The 22145-nt window shown below is 33.0% G+C and overlaps 2 protein-coding genes across 2 annotated transcripts; both read left to right on the forward strand.

The window, feature by feature from the left end:
• Positions 1–8165: 8165 nt before the first annotated feature.
• Positions 8166–14965, forward strand: LOC107959728 (uncharacterized). The gene is made up of 10 exons (XM_016895852.2): positions 8166–8495; positions 9127–9170; positions 9604–9718; positions 9812–9929; positions 10242–10897; positions 11793–12126; positions 12207–12462; positions 12900–13058; positions 13918–14325; positions 14427–14965. Exons 1-10 carry the CDS (start codon positions 8303–8305, stop codon positions 14724–14726), a joined length of 2583 nt encoding a protein of 860 aa, XP_016751341.2. The 5' UTR covers positions 8166–8302; the 3' UTR covers positions 14727–14965.
• Positions 14966–16570: 1605 nt separating this feature from the next.
• Positions 16571–20259, forward strand: LOC107959727 (PLASMODESMATA CALLOSE-BINDING PROTEIN 3). The gene is made up of 4 exons (XM_016895851.2): positions 16571–16993; positions 17487–17933; positions 19729–19759; positions 19834–20259. Exons 1-4 carry the CDS (start codon positions 16933–16935, stop codon positions 20003–20005), a joined length of 711 nt encoding a protein of 236 aa, XP_016751340.1. The 5' UTR covers positions 16571–16932; the 3' UTR covers positions 20006–20259.
• The last annotated feature ends 1886 nt before the right edge of the window (positions 20260–22145 follow it).

The following is a 22145-nucleotide window of genomic DNA, read 5'->3' on the forward strand; positions in this document are numbered from 1 at the left end:
CATTTCTATACGATCAATTGAATGTTATTCAAACAAATCAATTTAACTCTTCAAAATTACCAATCTTACCTATGCTATAATGCATTAAAACTTATCATTTTATATACATGTGAGCATTATATACCTTACCAATCTTACCTATATGCTATAATGCATTAAAACTTATCATTTTATATACATGTGAACATTATATACCTTAATGATTTAAGGGTATTAAACTTGAAACAAATCAATCAACACATATCTTAAACATATGAATCAAACTTACTATTTCAACTAATTATCATTTTGGCCATTCTACTTACCTCATCCTACTAACTTACATGGCAAGCTTAAGTAAATTCATGTTTCAACTTCCCACATTCATCAAGAATTGTTAATTCATGCATTAACCAATTTACCATGAACAACATGAAAATCATCATATACCAAATCCATCAAAAGTTACCAAACTCATCAAGACTTTTATACATTAAGATATATACCAAAAACACTTATATAGATGCTACAATCCCAATACTCAAAAAGATGTAATATCTACTAATTAACTAATAGGATAGTGTGAGCTTCAAAATGGTTCGACTTTACGTGTCCCGCAATGTAACACCTCTAACCCATATCTATCATCGAAATAAGGTTACGGAGCATTAGAGGAATAAACAGATAAAATATAGACATTTCAAATTATTTAACGTTCATGTCAAATATTATTCATAAAGTCCCTTATATGAGCCCTCGAGGCCCAAAACATACATTAGAAACAAGTCGGGACTAAACCAAGTATTCAAAAAAATTTTTGTGGAATTTTAAAATTTTTCCTAGGTACAAGGTACACACGCCCGTGTGGTCAAACCATGGAGACACACCCGTGTCTCAGTCCGTGTGGGCATTCAAAATGGGGCATGCGGCCGTGTTCCAACTCGTCTCTATACTCGTGTAACTCTCTGACTTGGGTCACGCTCGTGTACTAGGCTGTGTGTAGGTGCAAGGGTCATACGGCCAAGCCACACGCTCGTGTGCCAGGCCATGTGATCAATTCTGAGCATTTTGTTTTTTAAAGATGCATGGGACACACGGCCAAAACACATGCCTATGTGCTAGGTTGTGTGTCACACACGGCTGAGACACACACCCGTGTCTCTGCTCGTGTAGACAAAATAAGGCCATTTCCAAGCATTATTTCTCACTCAAACTTGTCTTCCACCTACATTAACACTTAAACACATTCCCAATCCAATATAAAACATTTTAATCAAGCCATAACCAAGTCTTATAGATATCATATCATATTATATAATCAAGTATCCATGCTTAACAATTTGATCACTTACATATATATATTCATATCTATACCAACTATACTAACTCAAGCCATGTTACAATTTGCCTATTAGTTAACCAACAATCAATTATACCAAAACACATATCAATCATGATGATAACACTCTAGAATAACATATTTTTATGTATTAATTATGTATTTATTCTGAGTATGATCCTGCTAATTTGAGCTATTTATGATATTTTATCTTATAGGGACTAAATTTGAGGCAAAAGTAAAATTAAAAGCCAAAAGCGTGAATTTAGAGATAAAATGGGTCAATGTGCGACACAATGAAAAGTTGGTGCCAAAAGTGCAAGCATGGAGGAAACAAGGGTTGAAATGCAAAAAGAAGAAATTTTATTCTATTAGACTCTATTTTAATTATATTAGGATAATTAATATTAAGATAATTATTAAGGATTATATAATTTTAGGATTTTATTTTATTTATCTTTATTTATCTTCAATTAAATGTATTTATCTTTTGGGAGTTTAGGTAGGATTAAACTATCTCCCCTAGCACTATAAATAGAGGGTGAAGTAACTCAAAAGGGATCCATCTTTTTCTGTAAACACTTTCTCCCCAAAAGTCTAGGCTTTTGTTCTTTTCATATTTCCTTTCAATAAAATCTTCATTTTTATTATATTTATTTTCTTTTCCACCACAACCATGAGCCACTAAACCCTTCTAGCCGAAGGTTGTCGATATTCCCCAAAAGGGGTTCTTGAGGCTTAGAGTCCGTACTTAGCCTCCTCGTTGAGTATTCATCGTTTCTCTACACTACGGGGCTGACGCTTCTATCCATGTCCCTTAAGAAGTAAGCTTTTCAATGTATGCAAAGGCTGTCGTTTTGTATGTTTTGGGAAGGTTACACAGTCGGTTCGTTAGCTTACTGCGTTAGAGGTTGGCGAGCCCAAGAGACAAAATGGCGTGGGATTCGCCATTGAGAAGCGTTGATCTAGCATGAGACAATCCCACAAAAGCGATTGTTGGCTAGAGTCAGGTTCCACTAAATCGTAAGTCTAAGTCCTTAGAGCTGGTGGTCGTAGGCATCCTCTTCCACTATAACTGGCTTATTCGGTTTGGGAAGGATCATCTAAAAGCTGAGGATTTAACCCAAGGCGGAACGAAACGACTAGAGGCTGGAATCTCTCATAAGAATTTCCTTTCTCTCAACTCCATTTTTAATTTCTCGAATTTTCGATTCAATATTCTTAATTATGTTTTTATTTTATTTTTTATTTCCAGATCTAAACCTTTAATTTTGTTATTTTCTTATTTTTTTGGAACGGAGATTTTCTTGGGCAAGATTCTGCCTGAGATTTCACGGAACAAGATATTGTGCAAATCCAGTCCTTGAGGATTTGACCCTACTTCCCTTTTACTATTCTTTTTCATTATTTATTAGGGATAGGATATTTTTGGTGCTTTCAACGATCGCATCACATGATAAAGCCATATACTTATATATATCAAAATGTATCAAACATAAGCCATTCAAATGGCTAATCACAACAAAATATTTACATGCCATCAATGGCCAAATTAACTTATACATGTCATTATACCAAAGTTGATTTAGTAGATATATCGAAAAAGGGCGATTGATAGTATGATGTGGCTTCGACCAACTTCCAACCTTATCGAGCTTCTGAGTTACTATAAAATAGAGAAAATAAAATAAAGTAAACATTTAATGCTTAGTAAGTTCGTATAACAGGAAATTAACTTACCATTTATTTCACATTTAAGGTAAGCTAACTAAATATGCTCAATCCAATTTGGCCAATTGCTTAAACACATATCCTCATCAAGCATGTTAGTCATGTAATTCACATAAATACGAAGAAACATGAATGAGCTCATCAATATTCAATTTCCACATACATGTATTTATCATTTCAAGTATCCATGAACATGTACATATCATATCTTTATACTTCAAATATTTTTCATAGTAATTCATCTTGAATTCATTTCATCTCATATCGGAACTTTACTCGTTGAATCATTTAAAATATTGATGGATACAACGGTAGTACACATGAAGTGTGCGAATTTGAAATCTGTCAATTCATATTCGGGGGTGCTCGTTAGAGTACATAATTAGGAAGCCCTCTCTCGAGCCATATAACAGGAAGCTCATGTGAGCTATATAACGGGAAGCTTATCCGGGCTGTATAATGAAAAGCTTATAAGAGCCATATTCAAGAAGCTCATGCGAGCCAATAACGAGTAGCTCCGAAGAGCCATTAATCAGGAAGCTCCGGATAACCATATATCAGGAAGTTCAAGCAAGCTACATCGGGAAGCTCTGGAGAGCCATTAATCAGGAAGCTCACAAAAAGCCTTTAATCGGGAAGCTCACGAAGAGCCATATAACAGGACGCTCATAAGAGTTGTGGTGTGCCCACAACACATGCAGGATCACGACCGATCGGGATGCTCCGAAGAGCTATTAACGGGAAGCTCACAAGAACCATATAACAGGAAACTTGAGAGGGCTAATAACGAGACGCTCTTTCGAGCTGTGGTGTGTCCGCAACATATGCAGGACCATAACCAATATGGGAAACCTGTATCCATCGAATTTCATTTATTCAAACGGGACTTAATACTTTGTCGAGCATTATCGGATATGTGACCAATTTTCATACATGTAAATTATACAATACATATACATAACATTAAATTTAAACATATAAATATACACAATTTAGTTACACGAACTTACCTTGACAAGTGTTCGTTGATTTATTGTCTACTAATCCGACACTTTCTCTTTTCCTCGATCTAATTTTGTATTTTGTCTATTCGGATTTATACAAGTAAATTTAACTCAATTTAATAAAATTCATATTCAATTCAATCCAATTCACATCTTAGGAAAAATTACCATTTTTCCCCTATACTTTTAATTAATTTCAATTTCGTCCCTAGGCTCGGAAAATGAAATTCATGCAATTTAATCCTTATTCCAAGCCTAGTCGATTTTTACATATCACAATAGCAGCCCATGCATTTCATAAAATTTAGAATTTTTTTTCATGAATCTTACAACTTTTCAATTTAGTCCCTAAATCATAATTTCATCAAAATTCCCTTTACAAAAGTTGTTTATCTATCAACAACCTTTCACTTTCTACCATAAATTTCATAATTAATGCATACTCATCCATGGAAAAACTTTAATACTTTGATAACTTTACAAATTAATCCCCGAGATAGCTAAATTAAGCTATTACAATCTCAGAAACATAAAAATTACTAAAAACGAGACAAGATTACTTACCCAATTAAGCCAAGTAAGCTTGCTTGAGTTCTCTTCTCTTATCTAGGGTTTCCATGTATTTAATTTTGGGAAAGATGATATAAATAATGCTATTTTCTTTTATTTTATTATTTATCATCTTTATTTATCATCTTTCCAATTTTGTCCTTTTCTTTATTTAATTTTCCATGGATGAATCATCATACTTATCTACTAAACCCTCTTAATGGTCTATTTTCCATATTAGGACCTCCAATTTTGAATTCCATAGCTATTTGATACTTATAGCTACTAGAACTCAACTTTTGCATTTCATGCAATTTGGTCCTTTTATCAATTAAACATGTAATCGGTAAAATTTTCCTAACGAAATTTTCATATGATATTTCTATTATAATTCAGACCATAAAATAATATTAAAATGATTTTTCTTTTTAGACTTAGATTTGTGGTCCCGAAACCATTGCTCCGATTTCACTGAAAACGGGATGTTACACGCAAGGTGGTAATCTACAAGGAAAAGGGAAAAACAAATAGGGTAAGCATATAGAATGCATAGGAAATTCATAAGCATTAAACAAAACTTAAATTATCTTACAATAAAATACAATATGTCACCATAATTTGACATAGTTAGTTAGTCATGGCAAAACACAATATCAACAAGGTGAGTTTAACATATAATCAAACCAAATTACATCTTAACCATATATCAATCCAATTCAGTTTAAATTCAACATCTTAATACCATGCTCATGCTCAATTGAACATTTATCCATTTGAACATCAAACTCATATCATATAATGTCATTTCAATTCTTATTTTATATTGACCATTTAGCTCAATGAACTTAAATAAACAGAGTCGGATACATAGGTAACTACATCACACTAGTTGCTTGTTTGAGCTAAATATATATTCGTGTCAGGTTACTAGTCTAGGCTAAACTTTTATAACGACACTATCGATTGCTTGTCCAAGCTTAATATAAATACATGTTAGGTTACTTGTCCGAGCTAAACCTTTAAAATGACATTAGGTTATCAGTTCAGGCTAAACTTGTGTCACATGTATCTTTGAGTCCGCAACAAATGCTGGATTTTGGTAATATCTGTAACCAATCTCGTACAAGCGCGCACAAAAATCTATTGGCATGCCAATCATATCCTAACATTTATTAAGTCCACACGGGTCTCTTGTTCAATTATAACCATCATTTTACGATTTAGTCCAAATCTCACATTTTACACTAATTCGCAATCAAACACATACAAACATACAAATGTTCAACTAATTACTATGAGAGCATAGGTTTTTAATATATCAAAGTACATGAGTTATTCGTATATGGTCAGCTATACATTTACTCATGATTAAGGTAAGTCATACCATGAATGTCATAACTGAATAAACCTTTATATTTAACTTAAGTTAGTTCGATGTTTTGTTAGTTTAGACAATCACATCTATGTCTCTATTTGTAGGAGTCAATCTTGCTCCAATAGCCAAGACAAACTATCTCCCCAATTGAACTTATAGACGACATAATAGTCCCTATTATTTGAATCATTTACTCAATCTGATTATGTGGACTATAAAATTTTAGATTACCTACTAATGTAAGTTGTCTTCTCACAGTATAATTTGTCTATATAATACAACTTCATATTAGTTAAACTTTAGGTAATCAATGAGCTTATATTTGTTTATACATTTTACTTTTCTTGCAAAAATCATTGAAAGAAAACATACAAAGATTAATTAAATGAACATATGATAATTTTATATTTATTCAATCACTCTGAAAATTACAAGTAATCATGATGAAAATACTACACTAAAGACACAAATCCTAACAAACATCTTATCCACTACCACACTTTCATTATTTTCTTTAAATTTCTATTAACATGCCCTAATCTACCATAGGAGTAATAAAGGTTAGATAGTCTTTCATATTTGATCTTTGCACATAGTTTTTCTCTTTTTGATTTAAGAACCTAATAACATGCCATTAAGGAGTTTTGCACCTCCATATCTACCTTTACTTTAAGAAAACCCCTTCCTAACCTTCTTTTCCTAGCAAATCCTTTGTATGAACAATCTTCCCCAATACATACACCACCAATCCTAAAAACATTTATCCTACTTTGCATCTCTAAGGTAATAATGTGAATCTAAATCTAAAAAGTTATCCTTAAAAAAATCTAACTTATGAATCATCTTTCTGACATCCCAGATTTTTAAGTTCAACATAAATCTCCTAATAAACCATGAACCTCTCTAGAGTGGCCATCATCTCTTCCCTTCCCTTAAATAGTATTCCATACATATTTTTCACCATACCCGTCACCGGTACAATTTCTCTCGCCCGCTAAGTGTTTTTAATATAGGTGTTAGACATAAACTTTATAGTAGTAAAGTATTTAGTTTAATAATTCTTTATCTTGTAGTTAAATAATTTTTTAATTTTATATAAAACTTAATTTATCTAAGTTTTATTTAAATATAAATGTAAAAAAAATCTAATTGAATAATATTATAAACTATTCTAAAAATTGACAGGTTTCACTTTATTTTTAAGTTTTAACCTAGTGTAAACTATATTAGTCGAGTCACAAATTGGTTGATATATTGGTCCGAACAAAGGCGATAGATCAATTTTAGGACAAACCACTTAGAATCAAAGTTGAATCATGACCTGTGAACTCATTGAATCAATTTTCTCTTTTTTTTATGTTTTTAGTCTAAATTAAAGACACAACCCGAAGAAAAAAAAAGCCCAATTGGCCCAACTCAAAAACTTAAACTATCTGTCCCAATCACGCAAATACTTGGAGAAAAATTAACCTAAATGGGAGTGTATAATTGGTGTTTATGACATTACTGTTATTTATTTGTTTATAATTTTTTTTACTTTTTTTATTTTCTCCATGTTTACCTATTTTTCATATTTCTTTAATTTTTTTTGAATTAGTCAAATTAATTAAATCGATTGAATCAATATCAATGGCATGACCGGAACGATCACTTGCCCAATTCTAAAAACATTAGTTTTAACCAATATTTTATTTTAGGTAAATTTTGTTATTAGTTCTTATATTGTGCATGATATAAAGATATAATCCATGTACTCTAATTTAGTCAAATAAAAATATTTAATCCTTATACTTTTAAATTTTAAAATTTCATTCCTTACCTTTTATTATTTTTTAATAATTTTTAATCTTCATACTTTGATTTTAAAATTTGAATATCGAGTCAATCGATAACTACTAAATTTATTAATTAAAATTATATGATTTTTTTTGTAAGTATTATGCAAAAACATTAAATTGACATAACATTACAAGTAATAATATATTTGCATATAAGATTTTGTAAATAAAAATTGCAAGGGTTATCATTTGATTTACTCGGAATTTAAAAAATATATGAATTAAAATGACCAAATTAGAGAATAGACGTTAAATCTAAAACCTATATATAATAGAGGGACTAATAACAAAATTAGACCTTTATTTCACTTTAGCACTCAAATTCAGCCCACAACGCAACCCCACCCGCCCCCCCCCCCCAAAAAAAAAAAACTGTAACTTTCCGTGACTATATAAAAAGAAACGAAACTCTCTCTTTCTCAAAGAAATTGTTTGGTTGTTTGTTTATTTTATTAATCTGATAAGCCGTTGATAGAGTGAGAGAGCGATGGGGAGTGATAGCAAGACCAATGGACGTGGCGGCGGCGATGGCGGAGTACAGATGTCAGCATCGGTGAAGAAAGTGGTGCAGAACCTTAAAGAGATTGTCAATAATAGCTGTACGGACTGGGAGATCTACGCCGTCCTTAGAGACTGTAATATGGACCCTAGCGACGCCGTTCAACGCCTCCTCTCTCAAGGTTTTCCTTATCTCTTTTTGTTCTTTTCTTTTAATGATGATAACAAATTTGTTCTATCTGTTTTTGCTTCTTCTTTTTCCGCTACTTTGTTTGTTTGCTCAGAAAACTGAAAGCAAATATAATGCAAAAAAGTTAATTTTTTTTCTCTAATATGTTTCTTATAATATTTTATGGGGAAAATATTTTTAATTTTCTTTTAGCAATTTTAGAACTTCTAGAAGTTATGTTCTTAATTTTTCGTTTGTTGCCTGCGTTTCTCTCCCAATATTTGTTTTATTTATTCTTTATTTTCTGCTCCAAATAATAGTTGATAACTTAATTTCTTGCTTTTTGAGTTCTTTAACTCGAAAAGCTTCAAATTCGCTTAGGAATAAAAGCTAGGATGTTATTAACATGTTGCTCTTTGACGGCTAGAGGTTTATTTGTTTTCTTTATGATGCATGATTCATTATTCTTAGCAGTTAAACTACTGAGAATTTTGTAACTGAAATCATGTGAATCCTTAAATTCTATGAGTTGTGTGATTCACGCTTTTTCAAGTTTAATGGAAGAACAATGCCAAACAAGGCTTTGACAACTATCGGCACTGTTTTCAAAATATTTAGTAGATTAATAGTTTTCAATTTTGTAGATACCTTTCATGAGGTAAAAAGCAAACGGGAGAGAAGAAAAGAGGTATTTATTCTTTTTAAAATGTGCTTGGTCATTTTCCTTTTTTTTTCTTATTGCGATGAATCTCCAAATTACTCGCAAGTTTGATTCAATGTGCAATGTGATAGTTTAACTTTGATTTGGTGCACTTGTTCACACAATTTGATTCAATTGTACAAATTAAAAAAATAAAACAGATCTATTTATTTTCATGTGGGATAAATATTATTGTTTGTATATGCAATAAGTAAAAAAGTAAAATGGTGTCCTGTTGAGAATGGTGTTTGTGGTTTCCGAAAGTAAAAGTTGGATTAAAATTAAAATTTCATTTATTCAATTGCTACAAGTCAAAGTTTATGTATCGATTTGCATGTTGGATCGAAATTCATGTGTAAGTTTGAGATTTATCCCTTTTTCATTCACTTCGAAATACAATTTTTTTCTCTTGATATGTCAGATGAAAGAGACACAAGAACAAAAAACTCGAGCCAACAGTCGTGCATCCAGTCGTGGTGTTAGAGATGGTAGTGAACATTCTTTTGGGCAGAGCAGATCAATGCTAATCTCCAATGGTATGGTCCTTGGAGCACGGATGCCTTGGTGACACTAGTGTTGAACTTTGTTTTTCTGGTATTCTTAATATGACATTCCGCTCTTTGTGGCAGAGCTTGGTAAAGCTGCATGCAAGAAAGAGAATGTCTCAGTTTCTTATATTCCATATTCTGCTTCTTCAAAATTATGTGCAATGGGACAAACTTGGAATGAGCAACCTTCCCCTCAAAGGTTGGTTCTATAATGAAGCGAAATTGTTGCTTATCATATGTCCTTGTGTGGTTCTTTAGTGTTAATGGAATATAAATTTCTCTGGCTTATTGATGCTTTTGTATGCATAACCTTTCCAATTCTCTTTCATTATAAATACTGTTAATGTGTGCTTGGTACACGTGTATGATGCATGGTACCTATTGATCCTTTTCTTTTTCCTTTTTATGCTTTCCTCAATTAATGGATGTGGTGATATATGCATCTTTGTTTGCTTTGCTACTTGATGAAATGATTACTCCTCCTTTTGGAGCATATTATATTCTTCTGCAGGAATTCTTTTAATGCTGATTATAGAAGACAATCAATAGGAACAGGTGATATGATTGATTCATCTATGCAACCATCTTACGGATCACATTCTTCTTGGGTTGGGAGCACCTTACAGCATGTTGCTATGGCTGATATTGTAAAAATGGGTAGACCAAAGAGTAAAGGCTCAGAAATGCCATGTGAGACCTCTTATTCCCCTCAAGATGCTGTTCCGCCAAACTCAACCATCAACCAAATCAAACCATCCCTTGCTACTTCAGATTCAAATTTGGGAACAGGCCAAGATTTGCATTCTGATTTGAACACGATTTCTGAATCTGGAATGAAATCTAGTCAACATGGTTTTGACAATGAATGGGCTGTCAATGAGCCAATGATGACTTCTAGTGATATTGGTGGTACAAGGTATTCAAATCAAACTTGCTTTCATGGCAACAGAGCTAACTTGTCAAATAACTGCTGGTCAGATACTATTATAGTATCAGAGAGCAATGTTGCCAGGAAGAATCTTAGTCCTAATCATGTCAGTTCTGTTCAAGCATCAAATAAACAAATGTTTATGAGTGATTCAGGAGGAACGTCTGAATATGATGATGACCTCCGTAAGGATACAAGTTCACCTGATTCTTATGGCCAAACCTATGAGCCCCTGGAAGGTAAATTCCAGTTTTTGATTTTGATTTTATAGGACTTTTTTATTTTATTTTCTTCATTTGGTTTTTAATTAAACTATGACAGATTTCAGTACCATAAGTGCATGAGATGCTATATAATATTCATGGATTCTTCTTATGTAATGTGTGTATTTTGATGATTATAGCTATCTATAATGTATATCTTCACATTAGAGTGAATAATCTAGATATCCTTTCAGAATTTCTCTAAGATTTTCTTTTTCTTATTGTTGCAGCAGTTATCATGTTTGTTGTAATTTTATTTGTGATTTTTAGTACATATTTAAAACATAAACTGCCTAGTAGAACATATTTATTTTGGACCAGGAAATGATTGTGTAGTTATGTGATAACAACATGGTCCTTAGCCTGTAAAACCTTATGTAGAATGTATGAGTTTGTAATAGACACAGGACAAGGGAAGTGATAGGTTGTTTACATTCCTGTGTGGTCCTTGTAGAAGAAAATATGAAAAATGGAGCAGTTTTCTTTTAGTTGTCAACTCTCGGATATTTGAATGCACAGAAAAGGGTTGGGTGAAGACTGGAAAAAAGCTCCTAATGTTCTAATGTTCTTTGTGCATTATATGGAGAGACCAAAAACTGTTATTTATATTCTATAGTAGAATTTACTTTCACTCTGCTCTTCTTTAGGTGTCCTATTTGAATGGTTGAATGAGAAGTGCCCTTGGGAATATAGCTCTATTAAGTTTAGCTGTGGGCTTCAAAATTTTTATTTCTAGCTTGAGAAATATAATTGCCTTTATGGGCAGTTGTTATATTGTGTTTATTCTATGCTTGCATTGAAGCAAAAGGTTATTGTTGGATATGTGTTGTGGTCTTTGCTTTTGATCCTCTGGTATCTAATTTGGTAATAGGTAGAGGTTCTAATGCATCTGCTCCAAATCCTGCTGCTTCTTTATCTGATGATGCCATCAAAGCTGCATCATCAATTGCTGTGAACTTGCAACAACTAAGTTTAGGGAAGGAAGAGAGAGCAGTGACTCCTAAAGAGGATAATCGTGGCGTGGTGCTTCCAGATTATTTGCAAGCCTTTTCTGCTGATTGCTCACATTTGAGCTTTGGTACCTACAAATCTGGCAAGAGTACAGCATTGTCCCAGCCACAAACATCCAGTTCCTTGATGAATGACTTGGAAGAGACCTTGGCAACATCAAATGGTTGTTCATCTTCTATGAATTTGAGCTCTAGGTATGCATATCCTTAACGAGTTCCAATTTTGGCTTTGTTGTTCATTGTAGTTCATGATATTCTGATGTATTTCTTTGCAGGAACTTAGTTTATCATGATGAAGTTGATTTTGATAGTCATAGAGCAACTGCAGATGCTAGAAATGATAATTCACCTAAATTTTCACAACCAGAGCTTAGGAAACTGGATATTCCTGATGCATCAACTCTTGGAAATGATTATATCTCCTGTGCATCTATACCTGGTTCAAGTTTTAAGAACATCCAACAATCTTCCTTTATGTCTTTTGTGATTGATCCAAATGCTAGGAACCTTCCTATTTTGCCAAATAAAGTGGTACGTCCTTTCTTTGTTGTGTTAATGATACCCTGACAGCATCTTGTCTCATTTTCTGCTATGGTAATGGTCGGCTTTTCTGAAAAAAAAGCAATATTTACCTGTGCTTCTTGTTATACAGAATAGCATTGCCAATATTTTATGAAGATGCAAAACTTGAGAGCTATTTTCTTTCTTTCATTAGAATATCAATAAGCCTTTATTATGTTTATGAAAGGCCTATGTTTTTTCTCATCCGCTGTGTTGGTTACCTGTGCAATGCTCAGCATGCCATGTTCTCTGTAATGCCTACTACATTTTTCAATGGCTTTTCCCCCCTTGGTGTTCATTTATGAAATATGCTCTTTATACTTGCTTGTGCAATTACTTGTCAATGCTTTTTCTGATTTCATCTTTTTTGGGAGCTTTGTACTGATCTTGTTACTTTTGGGTGCTAGGAATCATACTCCAACACTTTGCCTAGCGATTTATTGGCAGTGGCTATTCAATCTACAAAAGCTAGAGATCCTGCTGCATGTCTTGCATCACAGTCAATTTCATCTAGATACATTGGTTCTGCATCATCTGTTAAGAATCCAATCGCATCTATGTCTCAGGTACGAAATCAAGAATCTTTTCTCCTGGGTGGCTCAAAAGTTTTAAGTTAGGTAAAATCAGTGTTGTGAAGGTGTGGGCCTAGGTGCACCACTGCCTTGGGCCTTAGAGCTAGGCAACAAAAATACTTTAGACCCTTTCGGGCAAGGTGGATGCTTGGTTTGCATAGGCATCCTTATTTTTTTTTGTGAAACGTGAAAGGCATAAAAAGAAGGCAGTGTGATCAAAGTTTCTCTTTGTTTTCTCTTATTTTGAAGTTTTTCTGTTAGATGAACCTTTACTAGTAAGAAAGGAGATAGTATCAAACGATCTACTTCATAATATTTGAATATTTGACAACAGACATGGGATTGAGATAGTAAGGAAATCATGCATATTGGCCAGCAAAAACTTGCATGATCCGTAGATAAATGCATTATTGTATAGCTTAACCTTATTTCATATGTACATATTGACAATTGGCCAACGTTATTGGATTTTCCCACCCTAGACTTTGCTTTGTTGGGTTAATTTTCTGAGATGTTGTAGGGATAGGTATAGACTTCCAACTCACAAATGAAAGATCTTTAGACCACTTATTAACTCCATTATTCTTTTGCATGATTTTCTGGGTCTTTTAATGTAATTGGTGTCAAGTGTCAATTAAATTAGTGATTATCTTTTCATTATGGAAAGGCCAACGCATTTATTATTTAAACTATGTCTTGCTGTCAAATCTATGGTGAGTCTGGCCTTGCATTCCTATTAAATGAGGATTTGAGTTCGCTGTGCCTCTTCTTAAAAGGACTTAAGAAATTATTATTATGTTAAACTGGTTTGATGATTCAGCTTTTAAATTCTGAACCTTTTTCTGTATATCAGCCTTCCTCACTGGCCCTTGAAGGTGCCAACCCCGCCACAGGACCTGTACTAAAGGAGCATTTGTATGCATATTCTTATCCTCAAACTGGCTACCGAGCCGTACCTCAAGGGCATACATATACACCATCTGCTTTGCAACAAGAATTTCCAAATGGCAATGTGTTCCATGAATCTCATATGGAGACGAAGTATGATCTCCAATGCTACAGTAGCGCTAGTATGAGCAGCAGCTTGCCTTGGTCGAGTTCTTACACCTCTGGTTATCACAGTTTAGAGAATTCTTCTGGTTCTCCTGGTAGCTTTCTTCATGATCTATTGGCTGATTCGGCAGGCAGCAAAGTTGCATATGATGATTTTTTATGCTCTCAGTACAGCAAGGGAGGAGCTAATTTCAACCTACTTCAGCAGGTACTAACAATAAGTATTTTTGATAATACTACATGTAGCATACGGTTTAGAGCAAGACGATTAACTGTTTCTTTTTCTTTTTATCATTTGCATATTACCAGAACGATGGCTCTGCTACATGGGATTATAGACATGGTTCAAGAACCACATCAACTATTCCGGATAATGCTTATTACAGTTTAAACGGGCAAAATCCCCAGCATGCAGGTTATCAACAAGCTCAGCAACTAGCACAGCAGCTTCATGAAGCTTTGGGATACCCCAGTATTTACAATTCTCATGCAGCGATGGCAATAGAACAGCCGCAACAGCAGCAGCAAAATTTCCGGGATTTGATTTTAAATGATCTGCAAGGGCCATCACCTAGGCAATTACCCCAAACATGGCAGCATAACTACTAAAATCCTTTTTTAATTTTGTTTTTGTTTTGCCTGGCTATCAAGCAAAGGATTGTAAAAGCGGCTACGTAGGATTATATTACAGTTACAATCAAAGATTTGAATGTGTTGTATTTTGGGTGCTTTGGCGATATCCAATTGTACATACTTGAAAAGAGAAGCTGACTGGCAATGGCATCTGCCTCTGCCTCCTCAACATTATAGAGAGCACTTGATTTACTAATGATTGATTTGGTTATTTACATTTCTCTTTTGTGCCCCTGTTATATCCAAGGTGCTCAAATATTTATTATGTTTTACAGGAGTCTAAGCTTTTGGTTGAGAAAGGCAACCAAGACTCTAAAAGGCTTTTCTCCTCCTCTCTACAAGGCTCCTCAAACTCTAGCTACTCCGCTTGAGTGGTCGGCCACCCACTAGGCTGATTGCTCGATTTCTTCCAGCTCTTCCTTCCACCCTCTTGTTTTTCTATTCTTCTCATCTCTTAGTCTCTTACTTATTTTCTTCTCTTTTCCCTGAAAAATAAAGCCCCTTCCTTTGAGCTGGCTTCTGACTGTGTTCTGCCTCTCTCTGTCAATGTGAGGCTGCCACCCTCAGAGGTTGTCGGGGTGATGATTCTTAGGAAGGCTGGCCTTGACTTCATGGTTCTTTCTCGATTCTTTTACAGCGACGAGAGTTCCTCCTTTGGCAAAAGCAAGGTATCAACACATTAGTTTTTTATTGGTTGGAACCCTTCTAGGCTGTGATTATCTGGTTTTGTTTGATGGAGCTTGCATATTTTTCTCTTCCGACTTCACTAGGCTGGTGTTGTTTATCAGTCGAGCTGGCTTGGTTTAACTTTCAGTTAAAGTGTGCATATCTTTTCTTCAACACGTGATAGTTGCATGAATTTCTTTGATTCTCTTCCTTGTATTGGGCCTTTGAATCATCTTTATTGCTCAGTACTGTCCTTTTTTTCATAAAAGAAAATTCAATGAATATGCTATTTTAGGGGACAATTAAGATGTTTGAAGAAGAATAAGTTGGATGTAGATAATTATTATATTTAAAAAAAATACTGAGATAAACTTATATTATATGGAAGTAGTTCTCAAGTGATTCATTTTATTTGTACTAGCTAATTATTTTTTAAAATGTGATAGATCTAAATATCCTAATTTTCATTTATTATTACAATTTCAGTGTGGGTCTTCACTCTTAATGTCTCTGGTCTTTTTTCAACTTCTTTAATTAAACTGGTAGATGTTGCAGTTTCTTTAAAAAAAAAAAACCTAGTGCCATCAAAAAGAATTATAACAATAATAAAGTAAATAGTAAAGGAAAGGCAAATTCAACTTATGCAGCTGGTAGTCACTAGTCACATTGACAAAAGTCCAACCACGAAAACTTCCTCAAAACTCGATCTAAATCCACACAAAAGCAAGACAACAAAAACAATTTCTTGAGTTTAAAAATATATATATTTTTTGAAGAATATGAAATAAATGAACTCGTTTTACTCCTTATCAGATATCATGAATTTGCTGTTTAAATACCCAATTTTGCAATATTCAAATACAAAGCTTAATTTGTTCAAATATATATGAAGGCAAAAAGAAAAAAGAAAAAAAGAAAAAAACAGAAGAAAGGGGCAGATATCTTGCAAAAGACAAGCTCGTTCACATGGATTACAAGACTTCCATGATTTCTTTTTGATAATTTTATAAAACAGTGAAATGAAAGTATGAGACAATTGCATAAACAAAGAGAAACATCAATAGGTATATTTAATGATGCATAGTTATTGTTCATATAAAGTGGATTACAAAAGGATCAAGTTCTAGACTTAACATCAATCTATATAAATTTGTCACTAGAGCCAAAAAAAAAAAAACACCAATGAATGAAGTCATGGATAAAATATAAGGCAAAAAAAAGTGAAAGGCAAAAATGCACATATAAACCCCATCATTACTATCACCACTTACCAAACCTAAATTCCAAAGCACTTTTCCATCTTTGCTACCTTTTTTCAACCTTCATTCTCACCTTTTTTCCCTCCTTTGCTTCTTCCTCTCAAAACAACCACACTACACACACTCTCTCTCTCTATATCCATTCCCAAAATTCATTCTTTTTCGCACCATCATTCATGTTTTCTGTAGTTTATCACACCCTTTAATTCGCTCTTCTTTGTCCCAACCCAAAAAAGAAGAAGCAGGAAGTTACAGAAATGGTCTCAACTACAATTTCCACTGAGATATTCCTCCTGTTTTGTCTCTTATTCTCTCCAGGTAATTTGGGTTTCTCCTTTTTCCTATTTTTATGTTGTTCAATTTGTTCATCTTGTTTTTGAATTGTGGTATCAGTTTCCCAGTTGTGAATTCCTCATTTTAATGGCTTTCCCATGTGGGCAATGCCTTCTTTTTTTCTTTTAGAGGAGAGATCCTTTTGTATAAGTTGTACAATATACAGTACAGTCCAACTCATTGCTTCTTCTTTGAAAATCTTAATCATTGTTCTTCAACTTTGAACATTTCACTTTTTTTTTTTTGAATCATTAATTATTGCATATACAACAATCAACTCTATGCTTGCTTGTCTTGTTAATCAGTCTGTTCCTTTTCTTACTAAATTATTTTCATTTAGTCTTCGTTTCAACAGTACTACGATGTCTTGTCTCAACATGGTTTACATCTATGCTACTCCAATTTTGAATATTAGGAGACTAATTTCTTTAATGTTGATCTCGAATCTTGCGCTTAATCGGAATTAAATGTGATACAGGTCGAGGTGTTTCAAAGAAGGTCGATATATCTAGTGAACAAAAGGACATAACAACTCCAATAACAACGATGCCAACAATAATTCCAACCACGACTCCTACTTCATCAAGTCCAGTACTGAACCCAACTTCCAACCCGGATACGGCATCTCCAATGATAATGACACCGATGACGATGGCACCGGCAACAACTACGAGCGGGGGATTGGGGGGAAGCTGGTGTGTAGCAAGCCAAAGTGCATCAGAAAGGGCAGTACAAGTAGCACTAGACTATGCATGTGGGCATGGTGGTGCAGACTGTGCAGCAATTCAGCCAGGGGGGATGTGCTACAATCCCAACACGGTTCATGCTCATGCTTCCTATGCATTTAACAGCTATTTCAGGAAGAACCCTGTTCCTAGTAGCTGTAATTTTGGAGGCACCGCTGTTACCACCAACATTGATCCAAGTAAGTTCTGCATTTCACTATACCTAGCTCGGCTAAATTCATAATTTTCAAAATAAATTTAATATTTTAAATGCTAATATAAACAATTTTAAATAATAAAATAAGTAATTCGGACCGTAATCTGATCCAGCTCACCACATAATTATTGCTGCATCTGTGTATTGACTAAATAAATGTGCCCAATTTCTTTCATTCATTTTGATATTTCCTATATTTTATTTGCAATGTTGCTACTTCAATTTTTAAAAATAAGAATATATTTTATAAAATATTAAAATATTTTAATAACTAAAAATAAAGGCAGATATTAAATTTATACATCAACTTTGGTCCAATGTGTAATTCGACGCATAAAACTTGAATTGTAGTTCATACGTATACACGAATTTTGATTTTGCTTCGATTATACACATTTAAATAAATGAATATATATTTATTTTTTATATTAGATTAATATAATTATTTATGTATGCAACGTATCAACGTAAAATGGTACTAATTCTATAATGTTGTTAACGATTCATGAAAATTAAATCAAATCAAAATTTTATATATAAAATTATACAAAATTAATTTTATCCCTTAAAAATGTATTTAATAACTCATATTAAGTAATTAATTTTCAGTAATATACTAAAAAATTTAATAATATAATTTTGGTACTTATATTAAAATTTTAATACTTAATTTTTTAAAAAAAATGATCAAAAATTTAAATATTTTAAATATTTTTTTATGTCAAATGGAAGATTTATTTGAAGGATACAAATTTATTAAAATGAATATTTGAAAGCATTATTCAAATAAAATTAAAAAGGTTTTTTTGGGGTTATTTTAACCAAAAGTATTCCCTCCATTTTGGTCCCAAACTGTTTTAATTGAAGATTCTTACATCTCATTTAAAAAATATTAATAAATAAATAAATAAATATTGATGGTACTTAAAAGTATTTCATGCAACTTTTCCATCAATTGGAAACACCTACTTCACCCTTTTTTTTCATGTCATCTCGGCAGTCAGATTAAGATTTCAAAATAATCACCCCTACTAAAATTGAGATTACTGATAGATGATGTAGTAAGAAATTTCATAATATAATTTTGGTTAAATTTTACTTTTAGTCCTTATATTTTGATTTTTTTTAAAAAATTAAAAATCAAGCCCTCTTACTTTTATAATTTATAAATCTCAGCTCAAATCGTTAACATTGTTAGTATTTTTTGTTAATTTGACATATTAATTAGACTACCCTCATATGACATGACGTGGTGGAATTGAGTTATGTATTTTTATGAGAGTTAAAAATACAATTCCATTACTATATTAACTTATATCTTTATAAATTTTAAAAGATTAAATTAAAATTTTATCGTTTTTGGGGGCAATGTGCAATTTAACTATTTACTAATTTTTAATTTATAAAATATAAAGTGAACCGTATGATATTTTCCTCTTTTAGGGGGCCTAGTCCTTGCTAGCCCCCTTGGTGCAGTTGATAAATACTGACAAAAATCACGAACAATGATAATAATTGGTTTAACTTTGAAAGTACAAATACTAAATTTTAAAATTGGTAAAAGTATAGGGGCTAATAACATATATTTTCATGTAATTGATGATATCAAAATCTTGTTAGGTCATTTGTTAGATTTAGAGAAAATGGTGGGTTGATTTTGGATAAGCTTTACAACTAGGACAATAATGAAATTAGAGGTTTTTCCTAAATATTTATATTAATAATTATGGTACAAGCTTCTTGGGGATTGATTCAGCTTTGACCCATAAATATTTCAGGTAGTGGGACATGTCAGTATCAATCCACAAGGTAACCTTTCATTTCCATTATCACTTTTCTTTATTATGAATATGAATAATTGATTGGCAATGGTGAATGTGTAGCACAACTTCTTCCATCTTAAACACTACCAATTCAAATGGTTCAAATGTTTTCGGTGCGGTGCCTTACAACCCATCTCCGCCGTCAGCCGCCGCTATCAGATTAAGACCACCCGGGCAGCCCTTTTTCACCACTTTGACATGCCTGGGCATATACTATCAACGTAGCAGATGAAGACCTTTTTTTCTTTTTCTTAAAATCTCTTGGTTGCCACAAGGTTTTAAAATTTTTAATGGAAACTAAGGAGAACCATATAAATTGCTTAGTGAATGATGAGCAGATAAAATGTACTAGAAAAATGAAAGAATGAGAGAGAACCACATTTTATTTTCCTTTTTCTTTTTCTTTTAACTTTAGGTTGAAAATGCGTTGGAATAGAGGGATGGCTAATCCATGTAATTTTTATAATCCAATTTAAATTATGTTTATATTAATATTGTTATACCCGATCAAAGTATCGTTGATTTCCTTGTTAATTTTATTTGAAATTGTGCCTTACTTGACCGGACTTATCTATCTCCCTTTAAATGAGTTGCTTTTTAAGTGTGAATACACTTTTAAGACTATAAAGAGTTTATTTAGGTATAACAATTTTGTGTTTATCGAAGATATTACAAAATGAGTCATATGATCTATGCTCATAATTATCCTTTGCACATTTGATGGAATTGAATGTTTATACCGTCGCGTCATGCTAATGGAGGAGACTAAATTAACAAATATATTTGTTTTTTTTTTCAAAATTGAATTGGATCTATTTCTTTTTCTTTTTCTTTTTAATTTGAGCTAATTCATGCCCACCTGAATTAATATTCATTAAATAAAAAATATTTAAATGTAGTTATAAAATACTCATATCGATATAAAAATATTTTCTTAACCCTTAATCCTCTTATGCTTGAATCATATATAGATCATTACAAAAATTAGCTCCAGGGGCGCATCTGCCCGACCCCCTTAAAATTAAAATGAAAATAAATTTTCATTTTTGACTCTTTAAAATTTTTAAAATTTTAAATTAATAAAGGTAAAATTACACTTTGCCCTCTAAAAATGATAAAATTTTGATTTAATCCTTTAAAAATTGCAATTTTTATAGTAAAAATTACAATTTAATTTCGGCTCCTAAAAAAATTGTCTGACTTCCTCCCTAACCAAACTCAACACTAGTGGCCAACATTAAAGTATCTAATGGCCATATTAATCCTGGACTTGGGAGAGTGATAATCAGGGAAAATGTGAATTTCTGGAAGTTGATATAGCTGCTCAAATAGCAGACTTAGGGTGGGTTTGGATGGGCGATTGGGTGCGGTGCGGTGCGTTTAGTTTACTGTTTGTCTCACGCTACAGTGTCGCTACAGCATCTAATCTCACTATCACCGTTATTTTTACACTAACCGCGGGTAAACATACCGTCCATCCAAACTCACCCTTAATATGGATTTTATACAACAAATGCTGTGTCAATACCTATTGGGGTGGACTTTTAGTGAAGCTAATTGCATTACAAAACCAACTATATACTCGTACCGCTCCCCCATCTTAGTGTTCTTCGAATTCAAATCTAAATGGACCTTTGATTCTGAATGCGACAAAGCTTATGAAAACTTGCCTCACTTCCAACTATGCATCTAATCTGTAACAAATATGCTCACTCAATGGAACATCAGAAATTTGGGACTGTTAGGAGGAAAATCAATGAGACTATCAAGAAAGAGCATGAGACTCTCTGAAAATTGGAGGAATCTTATTGGAACCAACACTTCCATGCGACAAAAGTGAATCATATAAGAATAAACTCTACCCAAAGACTTGAGAACGTAAATGGTCTATGGGAGGAAGAAGAAGACAAAGTGAGTAATCTGTTTCTAAGGTTTTTTTGAATGATCTTTTCGACTCAATCTCTTGCTCGTGAATTGAAGAACATTGAGAGTGTGATTACTTCTTACATGAATGCATCTTTGCAAAGGAAATTATCTCAAAATGAGATCAAGAATGTTGATTCTAATTTAGGGGCCCCTACAGTTCGCAAGATTATTTTACCATCAAGTTTGGGGAACCATCAAGAAAGAAGTCGTTGATCTAGTGCAAAACTTTTTTAGTTGTGGTGAGATGACTGAAAGGATCAATGAGACTAACCTGACAAAGTCTCTAATCTCGAAACTGTTAATGATTCATCCATTCTGCCTACAATCATTTCCATAGCACAATCGATTTTTGTCCTTGTCATGGAACATGAAGTCTTCCATGTTATCAAAAGGAGAAAATGGGGATGAAAAAGGCATTATGGCCATTAAACTTGATCTAGACAAAG

Source organism: Gossypium hirsutum, chromosome D04 (assembly GCF_007990345.1).
Source record: "Gossypium hirsutum isolate 1008001.06 chromosome D04, Gossypium_hirsutum_v2.1, whole genome shotgun sequence".
In the NCBI taxonomy this organism is placed as follows: domain Eukaryota; kingdom Viridiplantae; phylum Streptophyta; class Magnoliopsida; order Malvales; family Malvaceae; genus Gossypium; species Gossypium hirsutum.

Excerpts from the sequence above, each read along its gene's own strand:
- LOC107959727 (XM_016895851.2), top strand. The coding sequence starts at position 16,933 with ATGGTCTCAACTACAATTTCCACTGAGATATTCCTCCTGTTTTGTCTC. Across the intron at positions 17,934-19,728 it reads TACCACCAACATTGATCCAA|GTAGTGGGACATGTCAGTAT; the intron begins GTAAGTTCTGCA and ends TAAATATTTCAG. Across the intron at positions 19,760-19,833 it reads TGTCAGTATCAATCCACAAG|CACAACTTCTTCCATCTTAA; the intron begins GTAACCTTTCAT and ends GTGAATGTGTAG.
- LOC107959728 (XM_016895852.2), top strand. The coding sequence starts at position 8,303 with ATGGGGAGTGATAGCAAGACCAATGGACGTGGCGGCGGCGATGGCGGA. Across the intron at positions 10,898-11,792 it reads AACCTATGAGCCCCTGGAAG|GTAGAGGTTCTAATGCATCT; the intron begins GTAAATTCCAGT and ends ATTTGGTAATAG. Across the intron at positions 14,326-14,426 it reads ATTTCAACCTACTTCAGCAG|AACGATGGCTCTGCTACATG; the intron begins GTACTAACAATA and ends GCATATTACCAG.